Raw genomic sequence first — 13,900 nt, 5'->3', positions numbered from 1 at the left:
AAAATCCAGGTCACGCGAGATTTAATGACACGAGAGATTTCCGCAATGGCGTCTGTGGAAACCATTTTTCGCTTGTTTTTACTTGCTTGAAGTGGCAGTTAGCATGTAAAAATCAATGGTAAGCGATTCAATATGACAAATACGTAGCATTGAAAAGCACGTTATTTTCAAATGTCCTTCTACGTGTTGTAATTGTTTTAAAAATCACTAAACGTAAACAATCCAACGCAACAAATTAGTGAAGGGTTACAACGACCACAGGTGACAGTACTCGGTAGTGGATGCACTGGAATTCCAATAACACTCTTTTTCAGAATGAGACACATAATGTTTTCCCATCGAATGAGACATAATAAACTACAAACACACAATACACGTTGTGCATACTGACGATATATTTAACTGGTAATACCGCTTTTTAATTTTACACACCTCTTCAGTTTTTGTAAGGCAGGTTTTTATTGAATACATTTGAATGTAATCCGAAGGGTTCTGATGTTAATATCGCCTTTCAAGCTGCCTACGTAGTAAGATCGTCAGAAAATTCGGACTAATTTGAATGTAGTTTATAATCACACAGTCGGCAAAACAGTGAACCAGTGAGCCGGGTATCAGAGCCCAGATAGCATGACTACGTTGGGCCAACGTTGGCATATGGTTGTACGGTTGGCCAATGGTTGGCGTTGGTCATACAACGTTGGCCCGACGTTGGCCCAACAACAACTTGTTTTACTCGACAGCAAGTGAAGATAAGTTGGGAACACTACGTTGGCCCAACATTGGCCCCCTGTTAGTACATTTCAGTGCTGAATTACCTAGGTTGGTCCAACGTTGGTCTTACGTTGACCCGATGTTGTAAGCCCAAGCAGGTTTACAACAAATTCAAACAAAAGTGATTATCTGTAATCAAAGTTGATATATATATAATCAATCATTTTTTAAAAATACACTTCATAAGATTTTTTAATAGTGATTTTTTTTTCAAAATCACTATATAATAAAATGTATTGTTTGCGTGAGAATAACTAATCATAAATTAAAGTCTTTTATACTGTAGTAAAACAGGAACAAGGACATAAATGTTTTGGTAAATATTTTAGTGGCCTTAAGGATACCATTTTCTATGCATGTTTACTGCCCACAAAACTGGATCAGCGCTTCTCACAGCAAGGGTCGGACCAGTTCCCTTGGTAACCGTGACATCTGATACTAGGGATGGTCAAGCTGCCTGCAGATGTTACATTCTTATCAGGGACCTTGTCCGAGCTGTTCAACTGGTTGTACACAGTACACGTGCTATTTCGACTTACACAGAAGATATTTGGATTAATCACGAAGAAGAAAGAGAGCATTTCTTTGACCAAAAGACAATGTAAGTAGGCTATATGATTTGCTTTTTAATTATATGTTTCAATTCCTGAAGTAATTTTATTATATTAATTAATTCCACAAGACCACCTGCCGTACGTACACTACCGTACGTACACTTTTGCTTGCTAGATATCGGGGTCATAAAGTTTTCAGAATTTATTTTTCATTTCTTACACACACACACATATATATACTAAGTATATTTATTTACAAAATGTGTGTAGCTGTTCCATGTTCAATGTCAGATCGTTTGTAATTCCCTTGTTTCTTGATAAAGGGGCAGATTGCCTCGAAAATACTTGTCTGTACTGTCGTTATTACTACTTGACAAATTTCATATATATTACTTTAATGCCATAACTGCAGAAATGTCCAGGTTAGCGATTCAGGCCATCTGTGCCGCTTGATTTTTACATTCTGTGTAGATTTGATATATTGTTTATTTATTCCAACAGCTACCGTAAGGAAGAACCGCCTGTGTGCGACAGCAACATATTCGGAAATTGCAGCAATTGGAAAAGATTGGTTCAGATTTGCTTGTGATCGCGATGGTGGCAGGAAAAGGAGAGAGGAACAAAATAGGACACAACAGGCAGCTACTGTAACTATCAATGCTGTGCTTAGTGACAATTCCGAACAGGACTGATCTGGGACAGATAACTAAAATTAACATCTGATAATCATTTATCAGTTTTTACTCTTTATAATGATACATAACATACTGTATTTAAAACTGTCATCATAAAAAAAATAAATTGTAAAGCACTTGCCAATATGACAACTGATTAATTTTTATGTTGCCAGCATTACACATAAGCATCACTTTATCTACTGTTTGTTACGTTGGGCCAATGTTGGGCCTATGAAGGTGAAACCAATAGTTGGAAATACACACTTGAAACCAACGATGGGCCAACGTTGGCTATCTGACATACAGTGCATGTTGGTCCAACGATGGGCCAACATTGGCTATCTGACATACAATGTTGGTCCAACGATGGGCCAACATTGGCTATCTGACATACAATGTTGGTCCAACGATGGGCCAACACGTTGGGCCAACGATGGGCCGATGAGCAAAATTACATTGGGCCAACGTAGTTTGCCAACATTGGCCCTACGTAGTCAACATCTGTGGGCCAACGTTGGCCCAACGTAGTCATGCTATCTGGGAGGTTCGAGACGCACTATTCTGTGAACTGGCTTAATTCCCTGTTAAATAATTGTAACAGGAGAGGAAAAAGATTAACGTCCAAGCAGGGACTCATCCCAAAAAGAGGAAAAATGCATCAACCAGACTTGAACCAGGGACCTCTGAACTCTAAATGGATGCTTTTACCATTTGAGATTTTTGAAATCTCATCCCAGAATTTCAATATGTGTACCTCCACTGGGATTTCATGGGGTGCCATTGGTAAAAGAACAAGAACAACTGTCAAGCACTTCTGTTGAGTGCCCTACAGGAATCCAACTTAGGTCTATGGGTTGATAATCATCCCTCACTCTACCTCCTGAGCTGAAGAAGCATGCTCAATTCTCTGAGTGATAGAGACCGTATCTAATACTATACTATATATATATGAGCTACCCGACCTGCTCCTTTTATGTGTCCACACCGATACAGGCTACTGTGTAAGTCATGACTATATAGAAATAAAGTAAATACCATATATGGCTATGCATACCATATAAGGGAGACAGAATTTAAGATAATATACAGTCATTTCAGTGTTCATGTTGGATCTGTTATGGTGGTCATTGTATTCATATGAATATTATAAATTGAGCATTTTTATTTTGCCCTATTTGCCAGAATTGGGTCACATCACAGGTAGAAGTATCACATTCAAGGTCAGGATTCTATGTCAGGAGATTAGTGATATAAACTACAGGACAATAACTTCTGTTTCTATTTAAAGTGGTAAACTAGTTTTACTCAAATGTTTTTGCTGCTCCAACTTAAAATATATGAAATTAAACATTATTTCGTTCAGGTTTGGAAGGATGGGCAGTCTGGAACATGGCACGTTTGACACCAAACTCCATGAGGCTGTACGTTATGGTGACCTAGATGCTGTGAGAGTAGCTCTGCAGCAAGGCTACGACCCTAATCTGATTGGTCTGTATCAGTGGAGTGCTCTACACGAGGCCTCACACAATGGGGAGGAAGACATCCTCAAACTTCTACTTAAACACAAAGGTCAGCCTTTAGAACTAAGTACCTACATCCTACATTCTGTTTGTTTTGTATAACAAGGAGCATTAAACAAAATTTGAACTTTCAATTGTTCAAATAGACCAATTGATTTTTTTGTGTTTCAGTTAGAACAATATTTAACATATCTTTGTGTTTTAAATTCAATTTTCAGGTTCACATGTGTGTTTGGTAATGTTGGTATGATTTGTACATGTAAGTTTTGTATGTAAAAGAAACATAATATTATACAGTACGTATCTATATTTGTGACCATACATTCTATAATTGATGCTGCTTTAATTTATCAATACTTTCACTTTCTGGTATGAAATTATTAATATATATATTACAGGAAACCCAGACAAGCCAGACTCCCTGGATGGACTTACGGCTTGTCACTATGCAGCCCAGGCAGGCCATGTTGACTGTCTCGCTATGCTGCTTGAAGCTGGGGGTCACTGGGATGTTACAAACAAGCAGGGGCAGACAACTCTAGATGTTGCTGCAGAGGAATGCCGAAATATCTTGGATAAAGCTAGTAAGAAAAGAATTTTGACTGGTAGTGAACAATTCTACCAGGCCGACATCAAGGGCTGGTGAATTTGGAATTTTACAACCATGGACTGTGTGATCTAGTAAAAATTAAATTAAAATTATCAAATGGGTAATGTTTTTAAATTAAAATGTTTTATGTATTTTTAAAAAAAGTTTTGAAATTATAGTTAAGGCACAATGTCACACTGTGTGTATTTTACTGAAAATGATTCAATTTGATATCATCTATTTTGTTCAGGATTTAATACTGTTTAGACGCCTATACAAGATCTCAGGATCTTAACCTAACAGGTGGTTATGAAACTTACACAACATCTAAAACTTACACCAAACTTTGTTTAACACCTCACAAACTTGTGGTGAAACAGCGTTTGAGGTAAGTGTCTTTTTTAGTGCTATTCCAGTAAAATATGTACCCAGTGGGAGGACTTCAGGTTTGTTACACAAGAACCACCAAATGAGGTGATTTTATTCAAACTGTTTTTTACTGGAATAACCATAATATTATTATCTCTTTAAGAGGAGAAAAGACGAGAGCAGGTCAGTTGCTTTGTTGAAATGTATAATTATCAACATTCATGATTTCAGAATGTCAAGTGGATGAGAAGGATAAGAAGACAGAGTTAAAAACAAACAAGGCACCTGTTGACCTTTCCGACCCTATAAAAGATGATCTGTCATTATCAGGAGATTCAGCTGTGGAGTCTGTTAATCAAGATCATGTGACGGTCAAGGACACTGTTAATCAAGATCTCATGACGGTCAAGGACAAGAGAGCTAAAGATCCTGGTATAAATTAACTTGTTCTCACTTTGACAAATGTTATGAGTTTTTTTTATTATCAATAGTATACAGTACTTTGTATTTCTTTTAAATGTATCAGTTCATACTCTATTCAGCCTGAGCATGCTGTGCCTATTTAAAAATTAAAAAAATATTTTCCAGGGATATGCTTCTAAGTGAAATCAGACTTGGAAAAAAAAATTAAAGAACAGTGTGTGTTAATATGGCATTTGGGGAACATCTTTTCACACAGAGAACTAGCAGGCTGTATTCACATTTAAGGTCTAACCTGCCCGATTTCTACGTCATCCCACAAATACTTTTACTGTTTATGATAATATTTGCCTCTGTATAACAATGTTGCCAAATCTTTTTTCTTGATATACATGTCAACTCGGTAAAATTATGCTGTATTTTCAGTTCTGGGCTACCTTCATCTGACATTTGAATACCATGCTAAGAAAAATACACTAAAGATTAGAGTATGGCAAATCACAGATCTTCTTTTACCACCGCGTAAGTATATATACCCAGTTATACCCAATTATTTTGTAAGCAGGGATGGATTATATACTGTTTGCTTTGTATAACTTACCTGGTAATAGTCTTAATTAGAGAAAAAAGGGGAATCTCATATCTCATATTTAACAGGTAAATAGGGTATTTAAGATGTTAGACATAAAACATTAGTATATATGTTTTGAGAGACCAGAGTTAATTCCTATCAACAAACTGGACTCTTTTGTCACATTATTTTACACTATATTTCCACTATTTGTAGCTACAACATCAATGATACATTCCATTTATGTGAAGACCTACCTCATGCCAGACAAGAAAAAAAATTCTAAAAGGAAAACAGAAGAAATACGAGTAGAAAGTACAGAGGCCCATCTTCAGGTGAAGAAAGGAAACCTAGGGTACCAGCATGTCTACTCCCCGACAACATTCAAGTTTGCCAAGCCTCTAGAGTACACAGATGTCACTGCCGATCTTGTTCAAAATCGTAGTGTGCAAATTGAGGTTTGTATCACGCAAAAGTATTCAAAACGCAGCTTTTTGATTGGTCAGTACCACTTGTCGTTGAAGTCTGCGGTGCGTAAGTTGGTGCGGACAAGTTATCCTCTGATTCCCTGTATGAACCACACTATACCTAACAACATGAAAGTTTACTATGCTTCAGACCTTCATGTAACCAACTCGGCACAGGTGTTTTATAGTAACCCCAACATCAGAAACTTGTCTCTCAGTGACTTGTCTGAGGGATCAGAACGTGCACTTAGCGAACTTGAGCTCACAGGGGTGACAATCGGAGATGACACGGTCTCACCTTCCGATGATTCTGTAGTAAAAGTGAAGGACTTCGATGAGGAAGTGCCAAAGACTACGCTGAAACGTGTGACAATATTAGAGGATGAGGATTATAACACAGATGTGGTCAAGGTCAATATGAAAAAGGTCACAGGGTCAAGTGTTCAGGGTTCAGAGGTCAAGGGAAGTTCATCTAGTGTTATTGATCTATCACATCACAGTTTAGGTAGTACTCGCACGACGACGGCTGAGACAAGTACATTTGTACCGATACCAGAAAAATCAAATCTCGGTCAAGATAAAAAACGTCAGAAAAAGATACAAAAGGGGGTTCATGGTAAACACACAGAAAATCATGGATCCAACTCGAGGCCTGAGACTCCTACCTGGGATTATTATGATTTTGACACAGGCACCAGTGTTGTAGAGATCCCATTTGAGGATGATGGGCCTGGTGTGGAGAGACCCACTGTACACAAACCTACAGTACACACTGTCGCCCCAATCTGTCTCCCCATGGAAACCACCATGGGACTACAGACAGAACGTAGGTCACAGCGACAGAAAGGTCAGAGAAACTTAGATACAGTTCCCATCATAGTCGTCACACAGGACGACGCTCCAAAGTCTACGACAGTTGATACTACAAAGATAAAAAAACTCACAACACCCAAAAAAATCATTGCTAATGTCACACCTCGGGATGTTGAAATTGAAATGGACAGTTTAGGTGTGAAGTCTAAAACTAAAGATCATAGGTCATATAAAAGTTCAAAGTCAAGGTCAAAAGGGGTCGCAGTAGAGGTTGCTGCAGATGTGCATGTGGATGGACATCATAGAGTTAACAGTGATACATCCATTGAGATCGAACCTGAGGATTCTTACGTCATTGATTTTGAACAAATAGAGGAGAGTGATTCCATCATGCAGTCAGACTTACTAAAACAACACAAGGTGCCAATGCAAGTGTTTATAGATGAAACTTACGATAGTATGGATGAGTTTAGTGTCAGTTCTAGTAGAAGTACACAACCTTACCTAACACTGGGGAGGATGACACCCAGGGATACAGGGACCTTCTCAGGGGACGAAGATCTAGAGGTGATTGAGGTTTAATATTCTGTATTATTACTGGGGACGAGATGTCCCCAGGGATAGAGAAACCTTCCCAGGGGACGAGGCGTCCCCAGGATACACCAACCTTCCCAGGGGACGAGACATCCCCAGGATACACAATCCTTCCCAGGGGATGAGACGTCCCCAGGATACACAATCCTTCCCAGGGGATGAGACGTCCCCAGGATACACAATCCTTCCCAGAGGACGAGGATCTACAAGTGAGTCCTTACCTCAGAACAGTGGATTCAGATTTCCTATTAATGGAAATGGTGAGGATGTGGAAGTCTACAGGATCCTGTTTCTTAGTAATAAGAAAAGATGAAACTCTTATTATTGTTGTCTACATTCTACCTCAGTGAAAATTAAGGTTCTGGAGAAAATGTAGTCTAGGGCCGTTTTCGTTTTTGCGGTCCAAACGGTTTGACCAGTGTTGATTGTTAATGAAATAAAGATGGGCCTGGTGATTTTATATTGTTTTCAGACGAGCCTTGACAAAGACTTCCAAGGCCTGTATTAACATTCACAGGTCAGTCGAGAGATATATATATATGTTTGAAATATTATATTTAAAATCTGCCTAACCGGTTTGTCCGCATAAACAAACAGGCCCTAGATTGACTCACTTCACTCAAATAAACACACACAGGTAGGTCATACAGGTGTGAGACAAGGACTTAGGGATATCAGTAATGTGTGGCATTTTTACCTCAAACGACAAGATGGCTGTTATGGTAGAAACTTTCAGGAGAGATGATAAAATTATTTAGGTGTAACAACCTTGAACTCGGCTACCGTATCAATTTTACAGGAGATCTGGATGTTTTTAAGGTCCAATATCTCAAAGACTTCTGTACTCATCTTCTGGTGCTTTTATAAAGGGTGTACAACCCAGCTTTAAATTATGGCAGCAAATATGGGTACATATATATCAAGGAAATTTATCAATATTTTACTAAGTAGTCACATATATACATACACCTGTATATTTAAATCTTACTATATTTAAATAGATTTTGAAATTTGCCTTCTGTGGAAAAAAAATATCCCAAGGATTGGTACCATACAGAATTGTAAGGTGAACTAGCGTTTATGTTTACAGTTGATAAATAAACAGACATTTATGTTAGGATATATAGTACCTATATACAGATCTGTATCCTCAATACTCCAGGGGTTACGTTCACGTTTGCTACCTTCACCCCTGGAAGTTGTTATGGCAAAATCAAAGATTGGTGTCTGGAAAGAAATGGCGACCAATTGCTAAGCTTATGCATTTCTTTAGAAGATCACAGAGCAGCAACAACAAAGTTCAAGGTCAGTCAATGTATCCTTATGACAACCTATTGTTTGATGAATCAAAAAACTACTTCATCAAGCTACATGTAGTTTTCTTGTTTTATCCACAAGGTGGCCGAGACGGAGTCTTTGATTTTGCCGTGACATATTCCAGGGTTACAGAACATGTGGAATATCGAGGAAGGCAAATCTAGTTACATATACCAGTACATGGTAATTTTGCAATTTCGATATGTTAACTATACGCATGGGAGATTACGTAAACTGATATCCAAATAATAGCCATGGGGGGAATTTTTGTGATCAAAAGGACTGTGTAATTAGTGTAAATTTTCCCCTCACGTAAATTTCTATGTTTACAGTATATAAAGATTGTTTGTGATTTTTTGAATTAGCAGTTTGTTAACGAATCATAGTAGGTCACATATAGTGTTCCTCGGTACACAATATTTGTTGGAATTTTTATATGTACTTTGTTTTTAAACATATTGAATGAATTTTTTTCTTTTTGATTATTTCTTTTTTTACTGATAATCAAATAAATCTCAGACTTGCCACAACAATATTAGACTTTAACTTGTTGTAATGAATGTTAAAAGTGACTTCCATTTTATGAGAAGACCTTTTTTGATTGAGATCCGTTACCATGGTATTTTACTGTGCTCGCCCAATGTGCTTTTTTAATGGTTCTTACACATGTTTTCTATTTTAGCTGGTCATTGTTAAGTTTCCATGTATTTCCTATGATTATGTGATCAGTTTATAACACTTTTGTATCTTACCCTTGGGCGTTATAGGGTGGGAATTATAGGGTGGGCGTTATACGGTGAGCGTTATATGGTGGGAATAATAGGGTGGGCGTTGTATGGTGGGCGTTACAGGGTGGGCGTTATAGAGTGGGAGTTATAAGGTGGGAATTATAGGGTGGGCATTGTATGGTGGGCGTTACAGGGTGTTATAGGGTGGGAATTATTGAAGGGGGGGAATTATTGAAGGGGGGGGGGTGGAATTATATGGGGTGGGCATTATATGGTGGGCGTTATAGGGTGGGCATTATATGGTGGGCTTTATATGGTGGGCGTTATAGGGTGGGCGTGATATATGGTGGGCATTATAGGGTGGGTGTTATAGAGTGGGAGTTATGGGGGTGGGCATTATATGATGGGCGTTATAGGGTGGGAATTATAGGGTGTGCGTTATATTGTGGGAATTATAGGGTGGGCGTTATATGGTGGGTATTATAGGGGGGAATTATAGGTTGGGCATTATATTGTGTGAATTATATTGTGGGAATTATAGGGTGGGCGTTATACGGTGAGCGTTATATGGTGGGTGTTATAGGGTGGGAATTATATGGTGGGAATTATAGGGTGTGCGTTATATTGTGGGAATTATAGGGTGGGCGTTATACGGTGAGCGTTATATGGTGGGAATTATAGGGTAGGGGTTATGTGGTGGGAATTATAGGGTGGGCGTTATATTGTGGGAATTATAGGGGGGAATTATAGGTCGGGCGTTATACGGTGAGCGTTATATGGTGGGAATTATAGGGTAGGGGTTATGTGGTGGGAATTATAGGGTGGGCGTTATATTGTGGGAATTATAGGGTGGGCGTTATACGGTGAGCGTTATATTGTGGGAATTATAGGGTAGGGGTTATGTGGTGGGAATTATAGGGTGGGCGTTATATTGTGGGAATTATAGGGGGGAATTATAGGGTGGGCGTTATACGGTGAGCGTTATATTGTGGGAATTATAGGGTAGGGATTATGTGGTGGGAATTATAGGGTGGGCTTTATAGACTGTGAGTTATAGGGTGGGATTATAGTGTTATCACCCACAAACTATCTTGTGTAAAGCCAGTATTGAAAAAATTGTTGTGTCTAATCCATTTTAAAACCAATCTATATATGTATATAACTATTAATGCATATTATATTTGTTATGATATATTAAGAATATAGTGTTTTTTATTAATAGATGCTTTAAGGCCCTCTGACGTATAGAAATTCCTTTTATCCAGGGCAAATATATCTATATCAGTGCAAATCTTAACTTTAAGACATACCAGGGTTTATGTGCTGGAGAAAAACATTTTACTCCTCAAGTTGTCCAGGACAGTGCTTTGAGAATTATTTTTCACCCTTGGTCATTTAAAATATTTTTTACCACAACCAATTTGTGATATAATTCCAATTATGTTTGTAGCCAGATATCAGCAGTGGTTTGTTTGAATTACTCATTGTTGTCCGAGTACATCCATCTGCCGACAGTTCTTGTTATTGTTTATCAGATATCAAAACTATAGATTTGTATGGGGACCGATAGTAAGGTTAATTGGTGATAAATACAGAGTCTAATTAAATTTGTAATTTGTAGCTTATTAATTACTCATAGAATTGTATGTGTTTTTATCTCACCAGGAGCGCTACTGTTATACCCCCGGAAACAGTGTCCATAGACAGCTACATCATGTAGATAAAGTCTATATAAAACAGCATTGTATCAATACTAACGAGGATATAGGTATCTCACATATGTGTTCCTAGTGACAAGACCTTTCTATTTGTATATTTGCAGACCTCCTGACCTTGACTATGACATTTGACCTACTTTATAAAAACAATAATCTTGACCCTGACATTGACTATGACATTTGACCTACTTTTTAAAAACAATAATCTTGACCCTGACATTGACTATGACATTTGACCTACTTTTTAAAAACAATACCAGGTAATATTGACCACAGTATGTTAACTGTACAAGATTGGGCTTTCATATTTAACAAGAGTGTTCCTTGTGACAAGACCTTTCCATTGGTACTACATTTGTAGACATACTGCCCTTGACCATGACCTTTGACCCAGTTTTGAAAAACAAATTCTGAAATTCAACCCACTCAACAAGCTATGTGTTCTTCCAACCACTCTAGTTTTCTATATACATGTATCATAATCTTAATTTTTACAAAATTTCTATGCAACAAATGTTTTACTTTGTATGTGATAACAAGATTATATTGATGTGATTGTATATTTGTAATGTAATTTGTATATACAGGTGGGGAATACCATAAAAGGATGTATATGTAATTTGTATATACAGGTGGGGAATACCATAAAAGGATGTATATGTAATTTGTATATACAGGTGGAAAATACCATAAAAGGATGTAGATGTAATTTGTATACACAGGTGGGGAATACCATAAAAGGATGTAGATGTAATTTGTATATACAGGTGGGGAATACCATAAAAGGATGTAGATGTAATTTGTATATACAGGTGGGAAATACCATAAAAGGATGTAGGTGTAATTTGTATATACAGGTGGGGAATACCATAAAAGGATGTAGATGTAATTTGTATATACAGGTGGGGAATACCATAAAAGGATAAAGATAATCATATTAATAGATGAACCCCTCCAATATAAACTGTATAGTCTACATCCTCGTTATAAATTTCATTAAAAGCATCTCTGTGATACAGCTCTTCAGCCATTAAACATGATTAAATTAATGGAAAACTATATGAATATATATATTGTACAAAGTTTAATGATTGAAAATTAGGTCACTGCAGGCTCATTCTCAAGGTCAAAGGTCAAGCAGGATATTTTCTGTAAAACTTTGTCTGGGACATGAGATTTAAAATGTCAGATATTCTGTTTAAATTACCATTATTGTTGTCACTAAGGACTAAGGGGAAGGATTCGAATCGAACTAGTAACCTCTCGCTATCCAAGCAGACATCCAACCACTAGACTAAAGGCAAATTACTGTAAGACTAAGCAAGTTAGGGGACCTATAGTATACTCTTCATGCGGACATCATATAATTATTGTAAAGGGAAATTCCCACTAGCCTGAGTCAGTAAGGTGACCTAATATACTCTCCAGGCGGACATCCTATAACTATTGTAAAGGGAAATTCCCACTAGCCTGAGCCAGTAAGGTGACCTAATATACTGTCCAGGCCGACATCCTATCACTATTGTAAAGGGAAATTCCCACTAGCCTGAGTCAGTGAGGTGACCTAATATACTCTCCAGGCAGACATCTTATCACTATTGTAAAGGGAAATTCCCACTAGTCTGAGCCAGTAAGGTGACCTAATATACTCTCCAGGAGGACATCCTATCACTATAGTAAAGGGAAATTCCCACTAGCCTGAGTCAGTGAGGTGACCTAATATACTCTCCAGGCAGACATCCTATCACTATTGTAAAGGGAAATTCCCACTAGTCTGAGTCAGTAAGGTGACCTAATATACTCTCCAGGCAGACATCCTATCACTATTGTAAAGGGAAATTCCCACTAGCCTGAGTCAGTAAGGTGACCTAATATACTCTCCAGGCAGACATCCTATCACTATTGTAAAGGGAAATTCCCACTAGCCTGAGTCAGTAAGGTGACCTAATATACTCTCCAGGCAGACATCCTATCACTATTGTAAAGGGAAATTCCCACTAGCCTGAGTCAGTAAGGTGACCTAATATACTCTCCAGGTGGACATCCTATCACTATAGTAAAGGGAAATTCCCACTAGTCTGAGTCAGTAAGGTGACCTAATATACTGTCCAGGAGGACATCTTATCACTATTGTAAAGGGAAATTCCCACTAGTCTGAGTCAGTAAGGTGACCTAATATACTGTCCAGGCAGACATCCTATCACTATAGTAAAGGGAAATTCCCACTAGCCTGAGTCAGTAAGGTGACCTAATATACTGTCCAGGTGGACATCCTATCACTATTGTAAAGGGAAATTCCCACTAGCCTGAGTCAGTAAGGTGACCTAATATACTCTCCAGGCAGACATCCTATCACTATTGTAAAGGGAAATTCCCACTAGCCTGAGTCAGTAAGGTGACCTAATATACTCTCCAGGTGGACATCCTATCACTATAGTAAAGGGAAATTCCTGCTAGCCTGAGTCAGTAAGATGACCTAATATACTGTCCAGGCAGACATCCTATCACTATAGTAAAGGGAAATTCCCACTAGCCTGAGTCAGTAAGGTGACCTAGTATACTCTCCAGGCAGACATCCTATCACTATAGTAAAGGGAAATTCCCACTAGCCTGAGTCAGTAAGGTGACCTAGTATACTCTCCAGGCAGACATCCTATCACTATAGTAAAGGGAAATTCCAGCTAGCCTGAGTCAGTAAGATGACCTAATATACTGTCCAGGCAGACATCCTATCACTATAGTAAAGGGAAATTCCCACTAGCCTGAGTCAGTAAGGTGACCTAGTATACTCT

General features: G+C 38.1%; 2 protein-coding genes across 2 annotated transcripts; both read left to right on the top strand.

Moving 5' to 3' along the window:
* The first annotated feature begins 41 nt into the window (after positions 1 to 41).
* Positions 42 to 7,829, top strand: LOC117345371. Its single transcript, XM_033908448.1, has 6 exons — positions 42 to 118; positions 3,366 to 3,571; positions 3,921 to 4,106; positions 4,712 to 4,912; positions 5,327 to 5,422; positions 5,688 to 7,829. Exons 2-6 carry the CDS (start codon positions 3,376 to 3,378, stop codon positions 7,331 to 7,333), a joined length of 2,325 nt encoding a protein of 774 aa, XP_033764339.1. The 5' UTR covers positions 42 to 118; positions 3,366 to 3,375; the 3' UTR covers positions 7,334 to 7,829.
* Positions 624 to 2,299, top strand: LOC117345373. The gene is made up of 2 exons (XM_033908449.1): positions 624 to 1,372; positions 1,827 to 2,299. Exons 1-2 carry the CDS (start codon positions 1,216 to 1,218, stop codon positions 2,015 to 2,017), a joined length of 348 nt encoding a protein of 115 aa, XP_033764340.1. The 5' UTR covers positions 624 to 1,215; the 3' UTR covers positions 2,018 to 2,299.
* Positions 7,830 to 13,900: the final 6,071 nt, after the last annotated feature.

This window comes from Pecten maximus, chromosome 16 (assembly GCF_902652985.1).
Source record: "Pecten maximus chromosome 16, xPecMax1.1, whole genome shotgun sequence".
Classification (NCBI taxonomy): domain Eukaryota; kingdom Metazoa; phylum Mollusca; class Bivalvia; order Pectinida; family Pectinidae; genus Pecten; species Pecten maximus.
The sequence above is the reverse complement of the archived record's forward strand: the minus strand, read 5'-3'. Positions and strand labels throughout refer to the sequence as shown.